The sequence below is a fragment of the Myxocyprinus asiaticus genome, chromosome 48, assembly GCF_019703515.2.
Source record: "Myxocyprinus asiaticus isolate MX2 ecotype Aquarium Trade chromosome 48, UBuf_Myxa_2, whole genome shotgun sequence".
Taxonomy (NCBI): Eukaryota; Metazoa; Chordata; class Actinopteri; order Cypriniformes; family Catostomidae; genus Myxocyprinus; species Myxocyprinus asiaticus.
Window position 1 is genome coordinate 27,396,011 of NC_059391.1, and position 22,825 is coordinate 27,418,835.

Here is a 22,825-nt window from a genome sequence, read left to right on the forward strand (position 1 = left end):
AATTTGTGGAATTTAGGAAATCAATTTTAAACAAATCCTCCTGGAATATATTTTCTTATGTGCAACACTTGGTTCATATTATTAGTGGAAAACACTCTTTTTAGAGAAAACAGATTTCATATGCAGGTACTGTTCATTTAGAAGTACTTTTATTATTTGTATTATTTAAGTAATGGTCTGGGTTTTTGTTACAGACTAATTCAAATGTACAGTACATTCTAGTGGTGGAAAATATACACTTATGAAAAAAAATTAATAATAATTACAATGTTCCAAATAAACAAAACGAGCAAGCAAACAAACAAACAAAAAAATATGTGTATTGATGTGTGAACTTACTGGACTCAAAGGTGGTGCCGTGGGCCGTCATACTCCACGTACTGCTCCTGCGGCTCTTTGTCACCATAACGGAGAACTCATACAGTGTGCTGGGTTTCAGTCCCGTCACAGTATGTAACAGAGACGTGGTGTTTGCCATCTGACAAATGAACCAACATAAGAACAAGCCACATGCTCAGAAAATGCGTACAACATTTTCTCCAACAAACAAAGAACACGATAGTTTGCTACGTTTTCACCTCTCATCCTCACTGGAACGACATTTTCCTCCACCAAAAACAGTGTTTTGAAAATGAAAAAGTAACGAATTATGAAAATAGAGGTTTCAAACTTCAATGGATTAGAGTGGACATGGTCTATAATATATACAGTACAGTGTAGTATGCAGTATACTAGTATTTGATATTACTTGGAGAAATAATGTGTGGTATACAATACAGTATATAGTGTGTAGTATGCAGTATACACATATTTGATATGACTTTAAAAAAAATACTGTGTGGTATACAGTATACACTTTAGTGTGTAGTATGCAGTATACTAGTATGCCATACTACTTATTATGAAATAATGTGCATTATACAGTGTATATGGTACAGTGTAATATGCAGTATACTAGTATTCCATACTACTTATTAAGAAATAAAGTGCATTATACAGTATATACGGTACAGTGTAGTATGCAGTATACTAGTATTCCATACTACTTATTAAGAAATAATGTGCATTATACAGTATATACGGTACAGTGTAGTATGCAGTATACTAGTATTCCATACTACTTAAGAAATAATGTGCATTATACAGTATATATGGTACAGTGTAGTATGCAGTATACTAGTATTCCATACTACTTATTAAGAAATAATGTGCATTATACAGTATATACAGTACAGTGTAGTATGCAGTATACTAGTATTCCATACTACTTAAGAAATAATGTGCATTATACAGTATATACGGTACAGTGTAGTATGCAGTATACTAGTATTCCATACTACTTAAGAAATAATGTGCATTATACAGTATATACGGTACAGTGTAGTATGCAGTATACTAGTATTCCATACTACTTTGAGAAATAATCTGCAGTATATACATTGTAGTATTCAGTATACTCGTATTTCATACTACTTTTTAAAAAATACTGTGCGGTATACAGTATACACTGTAGTGTGTAGTATGTAGTATACTAGTATTCCATACTACTTATTAAGAAATAATGTGCATTATACAGTATATACGGTACAGTGTAGTATGCAGTATACTAGTATTCCATACTACTTATTAAGAAATAATGTGCATTATACAGTATATACGGTACAGTGTAGTATGCAGTATACTAGTATTCCATACTACTTATTAAGAAATAATGTGCATTATACAGTGTATACGGTACAGTGTAGTATGCAGTATGCTAATATTCCATACTACTTATTAAGAAATAATGTGCATTATACAGTATATACGGAACAGTGTAGTATGCAGTATACTAGTATTCCATACTACTTATTAAGAAATAAAGTGCATTATACAGTATATACGGTACAGTGTAGTATGCAGTATACTAGTATTCCATACTACTTATTAAGAAATAATGTGCATTATACAGTATATACGGTACAGTGTAGTATGCAGTATACTAGTATTCCATACTACTTAAGAAATAATGTGCATTATACAGTATATATGGTACAGTGTAGTATGCAGTATACTAGTATTCCATACTACTTATTAAGAAATAATGTGCATTATACAGTATATACAGTACAGTGTAGTATGCAGTATACTAGTATTCCATACTACTTAAGAAATAATGTGCATTATACAGTATATACGGTACAGTGTAGTATGCAGTATACTAGTATTCCATACTACTTAAGAAATAATGTGCATTATACAGTATATACGGTACAGTGTAGTATGCAGTATGCTAGTATTCCATACTAATTAAGAAATGTGCATTATACAGTATATACGGTACAGTGTAGTATGCAGTATGCTAATATTCCATACTAATTATTAAGAAATTATGTGCTTTATACAGTATATACGGTACAGTGTAGTATGCAGTATGCTAATATTCCATACTAAAGAAATAATGTGCATTATACAGTGTATACGGTACAATGTAGTATGCAGTATACTAGTATTTGATATTACTTTGAGAAATAACGTGCGGTATACAATACAGTATATAGTGTGTAGTATGCAGTATACTCGTATTTGACTTAAAAAAAAATAATAATGTGAGTATACAGTCCTAGCATACCATACTACTTGAGAAATGAGTAAACAGTATAACCTGTGTAGTATGCAGTATGCAATTTATTTGCACTCCATACAACTTTTTAAGAAATAATGTGCAGTTACAGAATACACTGTGTAGTATGCAATAAGCAGTATAATAGCATTCCATACAACTTTTTATGAAAGTAGGGAGTATACTAGTATTCCATACTACTGTTTAAGAAATAATTTGTGGTATACAGTGTACACTGTAGTATGCAGTATGTAGTATACTAGTATTCTATTTTGAACATATCCAATGGCTCTTACTGTAGGTATCTTGAAGGTCCACAAGCATGGATCATTTAAATGCACTCAAGAAAGTGTACACTAGGGGGTGCTTTATGCACAGAAAAGTTTAACCATTACAGTCAATTGTGTCAAATACAGAGAACTGAAATACTTCCATTCAATGGAAATGACTGTGGACTCCAAACAGATCCATAATTTGAAATTAAGTTCCTAAAGGAAAGATTGATACCTTAAACTTGGTGTTGGCGGGAACGTTGGTCTTCCATCGTATGGTGTAATATCTGGAATCGGTGATCTTCTGGTTCTTCGGGAGCGAGTTGTCAGCCCAGCTGACTTTGACGGTGTCGAAGCTGAGGACGGTCGCCTGAACGCCCACTGGGGGCAGCATGGGTGTGGGGTCGGGTGCTGGGGTGTATGGGTTATTGAACAGTTCATAGAAATCAATATCAGGGTCTATGGGGTCTGATAGCAGCGTTACACACAGACAGATGAGTCAAACACAAATCATAATGAATAAAAGAGCAATGAAAAATGAGAAAGCAACAGCAAAATCACATGGGTTTAAAAAATATGGAAGGATTGGTTGGGGTTAGATGAGAATAAATGGATTGATGGTTTAGCAGATGGACAAATAAGATGAAAAACAAATGAAGAAAAGAGAGAAAGAGAGATTATTAGAATACGATATCGCTAAAACAAAAGACCACATATTTGCCAAAATATTAATGGAAGGTTTCCCTGACTCATATTAAGCACCCTCACAACAAACACTCTAAAGCTCGTCTTCGGTAAACGAACTCCATTTCTGGGTCATCTCACGCAGCTTCTGGAAACCAAGTCTCTCGGAAACGTTGAGTGAACGCTGCGTTTTTGAAGCCAACATCAACAGCTGTATTTGCCGTGATTTTCCACCCACTTTAAAAAATGTGCTGGAGCTGACGCAAAGCAAGACCTGACAGGACAGCGGGGGGTCTGGAAGCCACTAACTGTGCCACTCCTCTGTCTGAGACATCTGACGGCAAAGTGAGAGAAAGTTTTTGCTTGATGTGGGGACGGAAGTACACGCACACACACTTCACACCTGTAGGTTTCAGTGTACGCTAGCTAGCGTGACGACCGTGGGCATGTGGGTGTGTGTTACCTGTCACCTCACATTTAAAACACTTTAGTGAGGCAGATGGTGCATTTTATCTCCACTTGACAAGATTTGTTTGTGGCCTCCAGAAGCCTCATTTTATTTATCAGGGACATGCGGTTTTTCCTGAATTACGTTGTGTTTTATCTTCAGCATGGGAACACACCACATGTCCGTCGGTAGATAAGAGAGACATGTCATACATCTGACACAGCTGATGTATCACGGCAAATCATAGCATTATATTTTTAGTCCATGACATTTACACTGCAAAAAATAAATTTTCTTACTTTGTATTTTTGTTTTGTTTTCCAATAAAAATATCAAAACATTCTTAAAATATATGCTTACATGACAAGCAAAATGACATAAGATGTTAACGCTTGTTTTCAGAGAAATCAACAAAAAAAGCAGTATTTGTTTTTTTAATGAATGTTATTTTTCATACCCAACTGGCAAATATGTTTTCTTGTTTTAAGCATGATCTTCGTAAAAATAGTTTCTCTGTAAACAAGACTTAATCTCAATAGTTCTTAGTGATTTTAGTTCTCAAGTAATTGTATCTTGTTTTAAAAAGCACCTATTATTTTTATTTAAACGTGCCTAATTTTGTTTTAAAGGTCTCATACAATAGATTTACATGCATCCAAGGTCAAAAAACACTTTAATTTGCTCATAATTTAAACTGCAGTGTTACCTTTTCTCCCCAGTGTCAAAAACGACTCGTTCAATGATCCGTTCTAAAGGATTCATTCTAAACTCCTCCTTTCAGAGAGTGTACTCTGCTCTGATTGGTCAGATGTCCCAGTCTGTTGTGATTGGTCTATCGCTTAGTGTAGTGTTTGAGGGCGGGTCAAAGCTGTTCGCGAGCAGCCAATGAAGACCAGAGGCGTGTTTTTTGTTACCAAATTCCGTAGGTTTGTACAGGAAGTAAGTCTGGAATTACTAACGACTTGTTTCAGGTGTTCAGAATCGGTTCTTTCTTTTGGGAGTCAATAACTCCATTTGTCGTGCACTTTGATTTTTGAAACTTTGCAGACTTTTTTACATTCACAAACAGCTATATAACACACTACATGAAAGGTCATATTTGAAAAACCATTATAGGTGCTCTTAGAACCACTGAACAGATTATCATACCGACCAAATACATTGTAAACAGTTTTGATGGGGTAACGGCAAAGTTTTAGAATCTACACCATATTACCAAAGCTATTCTTTAAAATAAATAACGCACATTACGTAATTAGATTTCTCTTTGGAAGTAAAGAATTTACACCATAATACACAGTTACAAACAAACAAGTAATTTTCAATACGCAATAAGATTACTCTTTGTAAGTAACGTGACTAAAATCTGCACCATAATGCCCATGTTACTTTTTTAAAATAAGTAACTTGTGTTAAGTAATCAGATTATTATTTGAAAGTAATAAGTAGCACACTTTTAGAATTTTCACGTAAATTCTAAGAGTTTTGTTTTCAAATTCAAATGTGCTCTAATTCATTTTATGTACAATAACAAATAAAACTGAATGCCGATCAAAGAATCGATTAACCTTTTAACAGCAAGTCCACACTTATCCATTTTCGTTTGAAAATGCATTCACTCCGCTACGTTTACGCCTCTCATTCACACTAGAATGGCGTTTTACTGCACTGCAAATGAAGCATTTTGAAAACGCTCTCCGTAACCATGAACTTTGAAAAACGATGAAGTTTTAAAACGAAAATTAATTAGTGTGGATGTGGCCTTAGTCCACACACCAAAAAATAAATGAAAAAAAATATTGGATTGGTTACGGTTTCATTTTGTATACAGTAACTGTGTCTTACCGGACTCAGGCCTGGTGGTGGCGCTGTTGTAGATCGGAATTCCTTCGCCCATGTTGTTGAATGCTTTGAGGGTGATGACGTAATGAGAGCTGGCATCTGGAGAGGAAAATGTTAAGTCACAACCAATCGACCAATCAGGATCAAGTATTCCAAACAGCCGTGCAATAAAAAAAAAAAGATTATTTGTAGCATTAATAAAATGTCGACACCCACCAAGGTTATCAATGCTGTAGAAACGTTGCTTGTAATCCAGAGTGACCGTGTGGGCGTGAGGGCTGCCGATACCGTATCCAATTTTATAACCTCGGACTAAAATGTCCTGATTGTCTGGAGGAGTCCAGCTCACCACGATTCTGTTTACCAGTGGACGAACGTGCAGCGAGCTCGGGACTCCTGGTACCTGAGATTCTGCAATACATACACGCAATTAAAACACAAGCAACCACATGTTAAGCTTTCATAACTTTCAATTCATAATAAATAACTTCAACCGGCTTACATCTAAGTATGGAAAGTACACACTGTGCAGGAGATAGTGAAGGAGAGCAATGTGTGCGCCTCTAGTTTGCATGTGAAAATAATGAGTGGTAAGCTTGCGGCTAGTTTGCCAGAAAAGTCTAGTCAGTTTTCTAAGTTACAAAAAATCTATAAGAACAAGTCAAGTCCCCTACTCTTAGAGTGCATACTAAAAAGGATAGAAAGTGTGTAAATTGGGATTCAGTCTCTTGTTCCAGTCTGTTAGCAAATTAGCATTTTTAGCTAGCATTAGCACTTCAGCATCTTTTTACTGTAAAAATTTGCAACACATGTAGTACATGAATACATGTGGTCTTTAAAGCATGACTAAGCCAAGAGATAGTTAGAAAACAATTTTAAAAGTTAAGCCTGAAAGTAACTTATTGTCTAATTGGCTGTCTGCTTAACCCTTGTGCGACCTTCGGGACATTTTTGTCTTTTTCCTTTTTGTTTTTTTCGACAATTTTGTTAATTTGTGTTAATGCCACCGGCATACATTTAGCTAAAGGTGTGTATCTTGGGGGGAATTTTGATATTTTAACCTCAGTTCCTATAATACATCTATAATACACAGTGAACACAAAATAGTTACACTCAGGACCTTCAGGACAAAAATGTCCCCATTGAAACCCATTAAAACTGCAATATTTGATCCCAGTGCCATTAAAGCATAAAATCATTAATTCTATGATATTATGCTTTCATTCTGGAGCCCTGGCTTCAAAATGTAAATGTTTAATATTTTCCACCAGATGGCGCCATTTTTCTCATGTTTAGCCTATGGAGCAAATACAAGCTTTTTACCTATTCTCTGTTTGCTGTATTATAGAGCACAGCAGGCCAATTGAATAAATGATGCAGCTAAAATTGTGTGGGTGTGTTGGTATGGATATCAGAGTGTTTTGTATGTGTGTATTGAGAAATTTGTGTGTGTGTGAAAAAAACAACAACAGTGGCATTATGTAAACACACTGGCATTTAAAGGGTTAAAATCCTGAAAATGAATGAAAATTTGGTAGTTATGATCAGGACTGATGCTGGTTAAAAAAAATGAACTCACTGAAAGTGGAAAATAATATTAATATATAATATTATTATGGCAGTTTTTTGACACAGACATTTTTGTCCTTTAAGGACCTCTGAGTAACTTATTCAAGAGAGTAAAAAATTCCATTATGTATTTGTTTTTGCAAAACTTAAAAGAGAAACAGCAGTTTCATTAAGCTATACACCATTTGAATTCATCTTAGTGGCCAGCGCTAATGCCCCTTTTGATTTATAAGTCGACTCCTGTAATTACCAACAAAACCTTTTGGATATAGAGTCATTAAATTGGCTCATTATTTCAAACACTGGCCTTTTTGAGTGGCTAATTCAAGAAGGACAGGATAAAGAGGAGGCATTAGCGTGTGTCAGATGCTTTGGTCAAACTGTCACGGAGCGCTTCCTGTTTTAGCAGATGGAAATGAGCTCAGGAGGGTTTAAGTACTCACACACACTCTCATAAAGACTTGGTCCTTCCCTACATCCAATTTTAACTGACAATACAAGCCATTAATCCAACTTAGTCATCGTAATCAGGTGAAAAGCCTCCGTGTGTCTTTTCGATTCCTTCATTTCTGAGTTGTTGCAGCTCTTTGATGGGGAGGGAAGGACCACAAAGCTTCGATCTGAATGCACAGAAATCTCCCTCTTGCACAGATCAACAGCTTCTTTTACTACAGAAATGTGGCTTTTAAGGAATATTATGGTTTCAATACAAGTTAAGCTCAATCAACAGCATTTTTGGAACAATGTTAATTAAAAAAAGGAGGCAAGAGTCGAATTTGTTTTTTTTTTGTGTGATGATCAACATTTTGCCACAAATGCTGTGAATTGAACTTAACTTGTACTGAACCCGAAATATTCCTTTAATTGTCATGAAAAAATATCACAATGCAAAAGTTTTAATGGTCCATAAAACAAGGTTCATTTTCTTTATGCGAAATACAATTTATTTTTTTGCTTTTGATTTTTGGGTTGAAATATGACCCACTAATTTTGTGAAAAACAGTTTTGGTTTTCGGTTGTGTCTGCGGCTTTCTTACCGTCCAGATCGTTCTCAAAGGTTTCCGCTGCGATCCACTCTGTCGTTGGTCCGGTTCCGTTTACGGTGGTGGCTGACACTCTAAACGTGTAAACCTGGCCCTTCTCCAGACCTTAATGACACCAAAACCAGCATCATTCTCCAGATTCAGCAAATAAAATATGCCAAACATAATCAGTTATAAGTGTGTTCAATAGTTCTCTTGACTTTACAACCTAAAAACTAGGGACATGTCTTAGTTTTTTAGTATATTATCACATTAAACCACATTTTACATTTAGATGCCGGTTGCCATGGCTAACAATCTTAAGCGCTAACAATCGCTTAAGTGTTCTGAGTGGTTTTCTAGCACATTGCTATTTGGTTGCTAGGATTTTAAGGGTGGTTATTTACTGGCCCAAGTTTAAAGAGCCTTTAAAGTTGCCTCCACGTCTGAGACCATCAATCCGCGCATCATATCACGTGGCTTGTTGAGCGCGTTACCGCGGGGACATAGCTCATGTGGAGGCTTCACGCTATTCTCCGCAGCATCCATGCACAACTCACCACGCGCCCCACCGAGAGCGAGAACCACATTATAGTGACCACGAGGAGGTTACCCTATGTGACTCTACCCATCCTAGCAACCGTGCAAATTGGAGTCACTCAGCACACCCTGGATTCGAACTTGTGACTCCAGGTGTGGTAGTCAGCATCTTTACTTGCTGAGCTACCCAGGCCCCCTTAGTTTTGAGAGTTTTAAGTTCGATGGTTATACATACAGTACATTACAATAGAACAAAAAGCCAGCTAGCTAGCTATCTAGCTAGTCAGACAGAGGGCATTTTCCAAATGGCATTTTTGTGCCCTTAAAAGGGACTGCAGGAAGGGGATGCCAATCGAAGGAAAAAGGAATTTTTTGATGAAAGGCCCTTCCACAAGACTATTAGCAAAGTGTACATTCATACAGTAATGACATACTACCTTCAAAGTGCCAAAATCAAAAGCTTTCGACTGGAATTCGTCAAAACTGACACACAGAGTCAGATAAATCGTCAGAAAGAGAGAGAAAGACTAAGCTGAGCTGATTAAGGGCCAAAACGTACTCTAAGCAAGTACGTGAACACACGCATCTTGCAACGCAAGCACGATTTCATGCATCATTGCATTCTGAAATACGTCAGACCAAAATTCATAACTCAGTGCAACTCTGCGTAGCATTCTCAGCATCGCCACAAGGGATGCTATAGCAGACATTAGTGTGAACTTTCAGCTTCTACAGTGAGTTTTCTCTTTGAAGTCAACAACTGTCATGGCATAGCAAGTGTCTGAAGAGAATATTCCGCAGCAAGTAAGTTAGTTAATATATTTATAGCAGTTTACAAGAATAACACCACTTTCACTTTAATGGCATAGATGTAGGTAACTCTATCGCCCCCTTGAGTACTGAGGTTTTTCTCCTGCCACAGTAATGCAAAAACGTAGGTTAAGTATGTTCAACGGGACCACGTGTTTGCAATGCAGGCGCCAAGCACTTGCATCTGCGTTCACGTACTTATGTAAAGTATGTTTCGGCCTTAAAGGCCTTTTGTGGGTTTGTTTACATTTTAATTTTTTAAAAGTTGGATGTTCAGTCAATGTAAGTCTATGGGATTTTTCCAACTTTTGATTGTCCGCTGTGTGAAAACTGTTTAATAAGTTAGAAAAAGACATTGAACACTATTACAGAACAGTCTGAAGGTCTGTGCCAAGTTTGGTAAATATAGCTTGAAACTAAATAGAAAAGTTACAGTTAAACATTTTGGTTTTGAATTTTTTATTTTTTTTTGTAGAATACAAGTATTCTACTGCTTGGTCAAGCCAACATCATTTGTTCTTAAATGATTGGCATATGTCATACCATCAATAAGATGATAGAGCTGTGGGGTTGACACTTCAATTGCATCCGCTTTTCTGAGTCCTTTCCGGTAGCGTAATTTATATACCGTCAGTTCTCCGTTCAACGTGCCCACGGGAGGCGGCTGCCATCGGATCATGATGCTCTACGACAGAAAACAGGACACACAGTCAGCTTGAAGAGGTTTCAACACAGAACTGTTCACCAACTATGAATTTTAATTGAGTTGGCTGGCTGTTTGGAGCTCATTATATAAACGTCTAGAGGTATGAAGATTTTCAAGTTAAGCTAAAAGAGACTTTCTCGGCCAGGAAACTGTCAGAGCTAATACCGTCATATCTCTCAACTTCATTTAAAAAAGACAGCCAAGAGGTGCACAGACTTCAGGCTAAGCAATAATGAATGAAAAATAACAAAATCGAAAGATCCTAATGGAACAGCAGAGCTGATCTAGAATCAGTTTTGATTGCCAGATGCCTTGTCCAAAGAATACTTTCCAGACAAGGAGACAAAAAGAAAAAGATTCTTCATTTGGATGGTTCTGATAATTAATCGTTGAAGGGATAGTTTAATATGTACTCATGAATAATTACTAAAATAGCACCAAAGTTTTTTATTAGAATAATGCTACAGACTATCTTACCGTTGAATTGAGTACCTCTAGGGTCAGGTTCTGTGGAGGAGCGCTCGGGACTGAAAGGCAAAACAAAATTATTATTGAGAGAATGAAGAAACCAACACACCACGCGGCACTCGCTGTCCCCAAAAGACCCCGAGACTTCCGCAGTTGATAGCGCGACTGAAATAATTGGCTTATCTGCCGAGACCCACATTCGAAGTCTCTGTGACAAGTGTTTATTTTGGGACGCAGTGGTGGGTGTCGATTTTTTTCTCACTTTTATTTTTTTTGCTCGTCTTATGTCTCTTCCTTTCAAATTAACATTGTAGGATTACGTGGCAGATATGATAGCAGCCGTCAAAACTGAGCTGCATTTTGCACGACTGTGTGTATGCCAAATTAATTGCTCATTTGAATAAAATACTTTACTATCATATTTACGCACGTTTTTACGTCCCCAATCCTCACAAAACCTGTCACACACTCACTGTTTTCCCTTAGGTCTTTTTCTGACAGGATGTCTCCCTCATATCCATGCTCCTACCTCTCACAGAGAAAGAGGAAAATGAGAGAGAGAGAGAGAGGCTCCGTTCCAAAACCTAGTATGCTGCCTACCTACAGTATATAACCCCATCAGGGTGATCAGGTGTGTCACCCTGACGGGGTTTATTTTGCGATAAAAACCAGTTGACTGTACATCATCCTACTCATTACACAGCTACTAACCAAAAAAATAAATAATGCATTGACATAAAATATTGATTTGCGTTGAAATTATGTCATTTGTGAAAAAAGAAATTGCTAAACAGCTGAATTCCACCTCCGGTTTCTGTTGGTGTTTATTTTGTAAAAATGACAGTCTGACTCCTCATTATTCAGCCTACTACAACACTACTTGCCAAATAAATAAATAAATACATATGAAACATTTATTTGAGTTGAAATTATTTTATTAGCTTACTTGTAGAGATTGCATAGTGATCCGAGAAGCAGGAGAGACAGCTCGCAGTACCCGGATGAGCGGTCTGATACGTAGATGTGCGGTTGTTACAGAGCAATATTAAACCACTAGATGGCGCCATTGACTAATCAGAATTGAGTATTCTAGAGAGCCATGTAATAAAGAATTTTAAGGCACAATAATAATGCATTGAAATGAGTTAAGTGGAAGTTGGCGGACAAAGCGAGTGAAATGTTCATATAAAAATACTTATATTTCAAACAATACTGATAAGTATTAAATTAAGACACGTATTGGCCACATAAAGATTATTATCATAAACGACGATGATCACAAAGCAAAAAATGAACAGAGAAAAACTATTTTTGTTAAAAACGGGAGTTTGCAAACATTTTTTAAACTAAACGGGTACTATGAATGTGCACTACAATACGAACTAAAACTAAAAATAATCATAGACAAAAACAGTTTTCGTATTTTCGATCACTGTCAATTATGATGTATGACTTTTGGTGTGACTAATGTAGTTAGGGTTGCCACTTTTGGAGCCGTAGAATAAAGGACACTCTCTCAGAAGTTGTTGGGGGGGGGGGGTACTTTTCAGACGGTCCCTTACCCGCATTAAGCAACATTTACAGCTAATATCAAGATTAAATTAACGATTTTTAACAATTTTGCCATCTGACCAGCGTAAAATACAGAACAAATTGCGTCCCGTATTGATTTGATACGGGACGTGACTTTTCATCTTTAAAAACGGGACAATCCCGTATTTTACGGAACGGGTGGCAACCCTAAATGTAGTGGGCTAATGTTAATGAATACAGCCTTATTGTAAAGTGTTACAGATAAGATTTTGTGGTGTATTAATGAATGAAAACTGAAACAGAAACTGAAACTAAATAAAAATTAACAACAGAAATTTTCAAAAATACAAACTAAATAAAAGCGATGTGTGCACCGTTAAAATGAACTAAAACCAAACTGCAATTGAAAAAAATAAAAATCTGTTGTAACATACAATCTGACAAGAAACAACCGTAAAGGCCTGAAAAAAAAAAAATAATAATTTGCACAGATTTCAACATTTTGTGATTTGTTTTTATTGCGAATATTGCGCAGTCCAGTAAAATGGATAAGCCTTAGTGGAGTGGAGTGCACATGGTGGCTCTCAGGATCCTCCACTGACTTTGCGACATCTGCAGGATGGGAGGCGCATTACAAAATTATTTTTAACGTTAAATGTTTTACAAAAAATGTCATACATCCACAAAAAAGGCAAACATTTCTAAGAAATCTCTTTATCAGATCGTTCAAATTAATCAAATAAATCGGATTCATTATTTGGTATCAGATTACTCCGAAAATGTATATTTTTATCCAGTGCTTGCACATTCAGCTTTACACAGCTGAGAAAAAAACACAACCAATGGTTTTCAAAAACGGTGTGTGATTTTGCAGCCAAGTAGCCGAGTATGCTTCAAAAACAACAGCTTTACTGAACTGTCTGAAAACATTTGCCTCCCTGAATGTTAACTATTTTTTCGTGAAGTCTAAACCAAATCGATCGTATTAGCATGTCATTTAAAAACTTACAGCACTCACTGTTTACCGCAGTAAAGAGATGACTGACAGCTTTCATAAAAACACTGGTACCACAACATGCTCATGAATACCAAGATTAATTCACTGACAAATCTAAGTGTAAAGTTAAATCTACATCAAAGTCTAGACACTTTTGAGTGCTATTTGAAGTCCAAGTTAAGGCGGAAAGAAAATCAAACAGGCACCAAAGCAAAACGAAGTCAGGATGTTCAAAGTAACACATTCAAAAGTCCGAATTTATGAACCTCACCGTCAGACAGCGTTCGGACTGTAACGTCCTCAGTAGACACGCCAGGACCATGTTTGTTGTACGCCACCACTCTAAAACTGTATTCTGTAAACTTCTTGAGCCCTGTCATCGTGTAGGACAAACCTGTAACATCCATGTCCTGCAGAGAAAGAGAAACAATCAATCACCAAGAAAATGAACTATTAAAGTGGCCATATTCTGCACTTTTGTAGCATTTTAGGGTCAATGTTCTGACCCCAAAACTGGCACAAAATGTTTCATGACCATTTTCTCTCTGGACCTTAGAAATACATTTTTGCTAATGTATCTTTATGTAGATGACCTCTGTTATGAATGGATAACATCTTTGCATGTGAAAAATCTAGGGGTTTAGTTCACACTGGCCTCACAAAAAAGTTGTGTGGTGGTACCATGGTAAAGTGATGTAATCAGATGGTTAATACTATGGTACTGTATAACCATAACCATATTATTTAGATGGTAGGTACAAAAACACGGCATTATGGCAACTCGTCCAAAAACATTTAATAACATGGTATTACCATGGTAACACATTTATAAACATGGTATTACCATGGTAACACATCTATAAACATGGCATAATCATGGTAACATCCAAAAAACATTACTATGGTAACTTGTCCCAAAAAACATGATGTAACCATGGTAACACATGCAAAAAAATGTACCATGGTAAAAAAAAAAAAACATGGTATTACTATGGTAACATCTAAAAAAATTATAATACCTTGGTAAAATGTAAACAAAACGGTATTACCATCGTAACATGTCAAGAAAAAAAAAATTACCATTTTCTCATTACAAAACATTGTATTACCATGGTAACATGTCAAAAAATGGTATTACAATGGTAACACGACCTAAAAACATGGTATTTGCCATGATAATACATCCAAAAACATGGCATAACCAAGGTAACATCCAAAAACATGGTATTTACATGGTAACATCCAAATAAATAGTATTACCATGGTAACATGTAAAAAAAAAAAAGAATGGTATTACTATGGTAATGTAAAAAAGAAGGTATTACCAAGGTAACACATCAGAATAACATGGTATTACCATGGTTATATGTAAAAAAAAAAAAAAATTATGGAAATGTCAAAAAAGACATTACCAAGGTAAAACATGATATAACCATGGTAACTCATCTTAAAAATATGGTTTTATCATAATACAATACAAATATGGCACTGCCATGGTACATGTCCAAATGAAAACCATGGTATTAACATCGCCCTGTTTTTGCAGTTTAGTTTTAATAAAGTTACAACATGTGCACATCAAAGTCTTATTTCAAAAGAGCAATAACATTTCAGTTTTCCATGTTATATCCAGTTGATCTAAACAGCTCGATTTCCACCTTACAAACGTCCTCACCAGCTCAGAGTCTCGACCCTTCTCAATGAAGAAGAGTTTGTAGGTCTGGATCTCCCCGTTTCCAGTGATTGGTCTCTCCCAACTCAAGGTGACTGAGGTGGTGCCAACAGATACCACCTGCAGATTAGGGGCCGGCCCGGGTACCTGAACTGAGAGACACAGGACACAAAACTATTTGAAAAGAGTTAAAACCTCAGAGCTAATTAAAAACTGAGTTGGCTTGTCATTCAGGCAAACAATAGATCACCGACTAGACTATTTTGAAGATATGTAGTTTTGCACTTTCTGGAACAAACTGGAACACAGAAGTATAAATATCATGACTGCATTAATATACACACCCGAAAGTTAATATTTTGTTGCTTTCATAAAGTTTTAGTAAAAAGAATAGAAAGAAAGTGGGTCTGTCTATATTTTGGCTCTAAGTGTGTGTTTGAAACTCAAAGAGCCACAGAAGTAATTTCTTCACAGCTCTTCCACTGGTTACAGTTTTACTTTACGCTCCTTTAGTCTTTATTTTTTTAAGCTTTTTCAAACTTCAATGGCGCGCAGTGACAAAAGATGACAGTTTCCAACCTACCGCAGCTGGATACTTTAAATAATGACAATATCACATGGCAAAAGAAGACAATTCTGCCGAGAACACAACATCGGAATCCCGCTGAGAATATTTCAACACTTCAGATGATTGAAATACATTGTGGTCCACATACGGGATGCAAAGACAATGTACTGTAGGAATTCTGACCTAAATAAGAATTTTTGCTGCTTTAATTTGATTCATCCATATTAGCCAAATGTCAAGTGATGGTAGTCCATGAAATGGAATACATTGAGATTAAAGCTTCTCAATTTACTTATACTCTGTTACACCAGATGCGAGAACCACATCACGTTGAAAGCAACAGAACCCATTATAATCAATTATCCTGTCTACACTGCAAGCATCCTTTGTGGCATGCTGCATCGACAGTAAAAGGGTGTCCTGTTCCATTTTGCACTGTACATGCTGGCACTACTAATGCCAACAACACAATTAAATGGTTAGAATGTTTTGACGCGCCCGGTGTAGACAGAGTGTTAGGCTAAGTCCCAATTCACAAACTTCTACTACAAACTAAAAGTATGTACTTCACTTGTGATGTGCTGGGAATACAGTGAAGTACACCAATATTGGGATGTACTGTCACGAAATTTCGTTTTGATACCACAAACCACTTTGTCACATAGATGATAGATGATAGTTTTGACTCCACATTCTGACTGGTTCAGTTGCACTCAAAGCCATTGTGAAACAGATACACACACTGAAAAAAAAATCTTACTCAATATTATTGTCTTTTTTCCAGTAAATACTGAAATATCCTTAAAACAAGATACAATTTCTTTAAAAGCAAAACTGCACAAGATATTAATTTTTCTTAAAAAAATAAAAATAAAATAAAATAAAAAATAAAGAAAATCTAACAAATTGAGAATTTTGCTTACAAGAAAAAAAACCTTTGCCAATGGGGTAAGAAAAACAGACTTAGAAAACAATTTTATTTTCCTTACCCCAATGGCATTTTTTTTTTCTTGTTTTAAGAAACATGGTGTTTCCATGGTAACATGTCCAAATAAAATGTATTACCATGGTTGCATGTCCCAAAAATATGGCATTACCATGATAACACATCCAAAAACATGGTATTACTATGGTAACATCCAGTAACACAGTATTACCATGGTAACACATAAAAAAAATGGCATTACCATGGTAACACATCGAAAAAACATGGTATTACTATGGTAACATCCAATAACACAGTAATACCATGGTAACACATCAAAAAACATGGTATTACTATGGTAACACAATCAAAAACTTGGTATTACAATGGTTACACATCCAAAAACATGGTATTACTATGGTAACACAATCAAAAACATGGTATTACTATGGTAACACATGCAAAAGCATAGTATTACTGTGGTAACACAATCAAAAACATGGTATTACTGTGGTAACACAATCAAAAACATGGTTTTAACATTTTAACACATCCAAAACATAGTATTACTATGATAACACATCCAAAAAACATAGTATTAAAATGGTAGCATATAAAAAACATGGTATTAGCATGGTAACACATCCAAAAACTTGGTATTACCATGGTAAAACATCAAAATACATGGCATTAGCATGGTAACACATGCAAAAGCATGGTAACATAACCAAAAATATGGAATTAACATGGCAACACATCCAAAAACATTGCATTACCATGGTAACACATCCAAACACATGTTATTAACTTGGTAACACATCCCAAAATATGGTTTTAACAGGGAAACATGTCCAAAAAACATGGTATTTCCACGGTAACACATCCAAAAACATGGAATTACCATGATAACACATCCAAACACATATATAACACATACAGGTATTAACTTGGTAACACATCCAGAAACATTGTATTACCATGGTAACATCCCAAAACAAAACGTGGCATTACCATGATATCACATCCAAAAACATTATATTGCCATGGTAACACATCCAAAAGCATGGAATTACTATGGTAACACATCCAAAATATGGTTTTAACAAGGAAACACATCCTAAAAACATGGTATTACCATGGTAACACATCTGAAAATGGGTTATTACTATGGTAACACACCTAAAAACATGGTATTACTATAGAAGCACATCTAAAAGAAGAATAGACTCAATTTGAAGAGAAAACACGTTTCTTTTTCTTACCCCAATGGCAAATAGTTTCTTTAAGCATTATATTTTTTAAAGAGTTAAGGTGAACTAGATTTAAGTTTAACACAAGAAAAAAATATTGCCTTTAGGCACAAAATACAAAATAAACTTTTAAGATATGTTCTCTGAAATTAAATCTTATTATCTTTCACAACTCTGCTTTTAAAGTACATGTATCTTGTTTTAAGGGCCTTTAGATGTTTTCACTGGCAAATAAGACAAAAATGCTAATTAAGAAAATGATTTGCAGTGTAGCCTGAAATATTACATGATCTGGATGCTTCTGGCATACTATATTCAACATACCATTATTTGGGATGCACAATTCTAATCTCACGAATACTGTTTGAATTGGGGTTTAACGTTTTGTCTTTCTATCCATACCCAGCATTTTCTTTTGCACTCCGTCAAGGGGATATGATGGTGCCAGTTGCTGTTTTCACCTGATCACTAGTGCAAGACTCCTTCTGTCCCGTGAGATTAGCTTTGCTGAAGCACTTCCTGTACCATACCTGACAGCTCTGATCACACCTACATCCCTATAGGTCTTCTATAGGTCTCTTCTCATTAATACCAGCAGCCTGCATCCATGAAACTTACTCTGACAGATGTGGCCAGACATCCCGACCATCCGACCACCCAGATCTTTACTATTCCACACACATTCAGCAGTCCCAGCTAGAACGCCAATGTTTGAACAGAAAGAGCTTGTCTGTACAGCAACCCCAAGATAACTAGGGCTCCCTAGATCATGTTTTTTCCAGTAAACAAACGGGTGATAGGTTTGGACTCGACAAACATGCACTAACAGGGCTAGTGTGGTTACAAATTAGTTGTAGAAAGAGAAACCTCAGATTTGGCCCAGTGTGCCAAATTATGGCTGAAAAGTTTGTTTGTGTCTGTGTTGGTGTTTTACCCTCCGGCTGGGTGGCCACTGTAAGTGGTGCGGAACTCTCGCCCTGGCCGTTGGCATTAGACGCGACCACCCGAAATGTGTACTTGGTGTCAGGAACGAGGTTCTGGATGGTGACGTGCATCTCTCCTGGTCCGCTGGTGTTCTCAACACGCTCCCTGTTAATAAAGTTAGAAGATAAAGTAAGTGATTGTTCAAACAGAACAAGTTCTTGTGTTCAAAAACAGCAAGACGGAGCCTCAAAAGAATAGTTTACCCAAACATGCTGACATTTAATCCAAATATGTTCCAAAGCCATAAGACTTACTTTATTTTCGTGGAACGCAATAGTTGACTTTTTAAAGAATGTCTTGGCGGATCTTTCACATATAATGAAAGTGAATGGAGAATGGGGCTGTCAAGTACACATGGGGCACATAGACATGTACAAATACAGTATACATATATGTTATACATCTTTGGCTGCTGCATTGTGTGTCATTGTCCCAGTGTCTATTCATTATTATAAGCTGTTATAATGTAGTCTGTTACAATAAGTACAAAAGAGGGCATAATCAAAATATAATGCATGATATTTTGTTATTATGTGAAGCCTCGCTGGCCACTGATTGAAACAATGCTCAGAAAGCGTCTCTGTTCATCCTTCAGGTTACTGTAATAAGCTTAGTAGGTGCGCACCACTGTTTCTGAACTGTGTATCTGCAAACCGCGGTTAGCGTGACTGGAGACGCCATAACCATCGCTTTTTTAAAACGCAGTGTTAAGTTGAAAATACTTTTGAAGACCCTGCGTTATGTTACATTCAGCTGTGTTCCATCTAGATGTTTGAAAGAAAGATTTCGCCTTGTTGTGTGTGTGCACTGTTTCTCCAAAGCGTATGGCGCCATCTCTGCTCCGGACAGAAAGTCACGCTGTGCTCTGTTGGCGTTTGTTGCTGTGATGATTCATGCTTCCTCCCATCTATCTAAGAACTGTAAACTTCATACTGGGAAAACTGCAATAGAACGCCGCTTTATTTTGGCCTTACAACCCGTGCGGTTGTCACACACCTGCATTCGCTGAGATGCAGGTGTGTGACATCATGCAAACATGTCAGCAGGAGATTTAGAGTCTATGATAAATATTCACTTTTATTAAATATACATTAATGAGTCAAAGTTTCTACATTATATGACAATAAATCCTGTTTAGCAAACTTGTGCAGAGACAGATGTTCAAAACACGGTGGATTAAACTTTCTTTTGATATCGTAAACCTGTAGAACAAACGCTAGCATTGCAGCATCACTTATCAGTTTGGTTGCTATGAGACAATCAAGGTACTGCTGAAAATCACAACATAATCTCAAAATTAAAAGGCCCCTCTTTGACACGTTTGTACATAGTTGTCAGGTAGTTGTCACTGAATTTTTAATTTAGTGAAATGTCACGTCACACATTTTCATAATCGATTATCGTTTTCATGATTGATCATTGCTGTCACTTCCGAGTACTTGGGTACTCGTGCCCATCCCTAAAATCAACCCACCTAACACAAAAATAACAAAACCAACCCAAAAAAATAATAAGAATAGCATAGAATAGAATTAAACAATGTGTGTGTGTGTATATATATATATATATATATATGTATATCAAAGTATCTCTCAAATCAAATATGTTGCCATTGAAGTAAATGATGTTTGATAATGAGGTATGTGAGAATCAATGCTGTTTGTAGTCAACAGCCATTTTTGTATTGCATACAACTTTTGTAGTCCATTTCAGAGCTTTGGTGGAAGATTTTCAGTGAATAATGCCTTAATTTTATTTTTAGGTATTGCCTTCAGAAAATTTTTAGCGCACAAGGAAGAAAAGCGCGAACTCCTTTTGTGTTCCATGGCAGAAAGAAAGTCATTCAGGTTTGGAACATGAGGGTAAGTAAACTAAGACAAATTTACATTTTTGGGCGAACTACACCTGTGTTGTTGGGAACTATGCATAGTTTCCCAACAACACACACACACACACACACACACACACACACACACACACACACACACACACACACACACACACACACACACAATTACATTTCTTGGCATCTTTAGCTGACATGACAAAAGTGAAGAAAGTTTAAACCTGTTAGTGCCGTCCAAACTGTAGTACACTGAGTAGGTGATGTTGTCCCCGTGTGGCTCAGCAGGAAGTCGCCATGTAAGCTTGATGAAGCGGGTGGACACCAAAGATGCCACGGCATCACGCGGTGCAGAGGGGGTGGGACCAGAACGCTCGCCAGGGCTGGACGCTACATGATCAGCAGTGGCATCAGTCAGTGAAGGGACAGCGGAAGGGAGGGCAACGTCTTGAGTATGTTTTGGGGGGGGGGGGGAAGAGGATAATAAGGGGGAGGGGTAACATGGGTGGTAAATTATAGATTAAAAGATTGGGGCGGGGGAGGGCGAGAATAAAAAAAAGAAAACAGAAAAGAACAAAGTAATTGACGGAAACAAAAAGACGACTACAAATGAGTTAAAATCAATCATGAAACAGAGCAGGAGATGGACGCTCAACGCCAGGCTAAACATGCAATCACGAGATGTCACGAAACACAACCACTGAGGGGAAGGGATATCATTGACAACACTCATATCATCAAACACACCATTAATGACACTTTCACATCTGTCCCTGTAATTAAAACGCTGATGATTTCATCTGGAATAGTTAAAATAGCACATTCTACTGATCTGACGCAGATACAAATAAGTGGAACCTGCTGGTGATGTTCTATGTTTATTGTTATAGACTTCAGAACTGATACATTTTCCAGTATTGTTATCTTTAATCTAAAACTGTATTCCTGAGGAGGAGTTACAAATAAACAAATGAAGACATTCACAGGGGTGTGTAACTCTTTGAATCATGTCTGCTAAGCCAACTGGGTTTAAGAGGAAGTGCTGATGGGAAAATGATTAATGTGAAACTAAATAGAGGCAGCAGTTCATTATACTTGTTTGCAGAAGGATACATCAGCTTAAAATCGAACCACACCAGCACACCAATAAGGAGAAAACACCTTTAAGACACAAAACACCTCTGGACAGAACAAAAGTGGGAATAGAACAGAATAGAACAAAACTGATAGAGAAGCATACAATAGAATACTATAGAATAAAAATAGAATTAAAAAGAATAGAAAAAATGAATAGAATAAAGCCGGACAGAAGAGCATGGAATAGAATACAATAGAACAGAATGAAAATAGAATAACTTAATACCCCTCCAGAAAACAAACAAACCAAAAAAAAAAAAAAAAAACAAAGAGAGCAGAACAGAATAAAACAAAAATAGAATAACTTAATAACCCCCCCACCCAAAAAAAAAAACAAACAAAAAAAATAAACAAACCAAAAAACAAGACAAAACAAACCAAAGCAAAAATCAAACAAAAAAACTAAAACAAAACACTAAACAAAAACGTACAAAAAAAAAAAAAAAACAGAACAGAAAAAGTAGCATAGGTCCCAAAAGCTTGTAGGGACTCCTGCTAAACACAATGAAAGCTCTGCCAACTCCTTCACAGCTCGTGTTCAGGCTTCAACCTCAGGTGTGAGCTACACCTCTCACCGTGTGAATAAATCAGCTGCCCGAGAGACAACGGGACAGCCGAGTGACAGCGAGGGCCCGAGTGGGAGAGGTGTCTGGCCATCTTCAGTGTCTGGCACAGAAACAGGCATCTCAGACCAGCTGGACACAGAAATGTGCCAAACTGGGTGCTGCCAACCACCCAACAGAGTTTCCATCTCGTATCTTGACTCAGCACCAGTAAAGAGATACACATATAAAGTATAGAGTCGATAACGTTTATTTTTAACGTTAATGTTTTTACCCGATTGCCAAATAGTTTAATTTTACCACCAAAAAATAAAAAGATCATCTTCCAGCATTTTCAATATGCACCAAAAATACATGACCCTTAATCATGACAACAATGGCACCATGGGT

General features: G+C 36.6%; 1 protein-coding gene across 1 annotated transcript in view; it reads right to left on the reverse strand.

The window, feature by feature from the left end:
- The window catches only part of LOC127437668 (neogenin-like), a 150,054-nt gene that overhangs the window by 9,682 nt on the left and 117,547 nt on the right, over positions 1–22,825 (reverse strand). The window contains exons 8-18 of the mRNA XM_051692728.1: positions 20,960–21,125; positions 18,843–18,997; positions 15,169–15,317; positions 13,765–13,903; positions 10,973–11,022; positions 10,333–10,474; positions 8,455–8,565; positions 6,065–6,259; positions 5,852–5,947; positions 3,110–3,342; positions 340–478 (exon numbers count right to left, since the gene is read on the reverse strand). Coding sequence (XP_051548688.1) covers positions 340–478; positions 3,110–3,342; positions 5,852–5,947; positions 6,065–6,259; positions 8,455–8,565; positions 10,333–10,474; positions 10,973–11,022; positions 13,765–13,903; positions 15,169–15,317; positions 18,843–18,997; positions 20,960–21,125 — 1,575 coding nt within the window. The remainder of the gene's footprint in view (positions 1–339; positions 479–3,109; positions 3,343–5,851; positions 5,948–6,064; positions 6,260–8,454; positions 8,566–10,332; positions 10,475–10,972; positions 11,023–13,764; positions 13,904–15,168; positions 15,318–18,842; positions 18,998–20,959; positions 21,126–22,825) is intronic.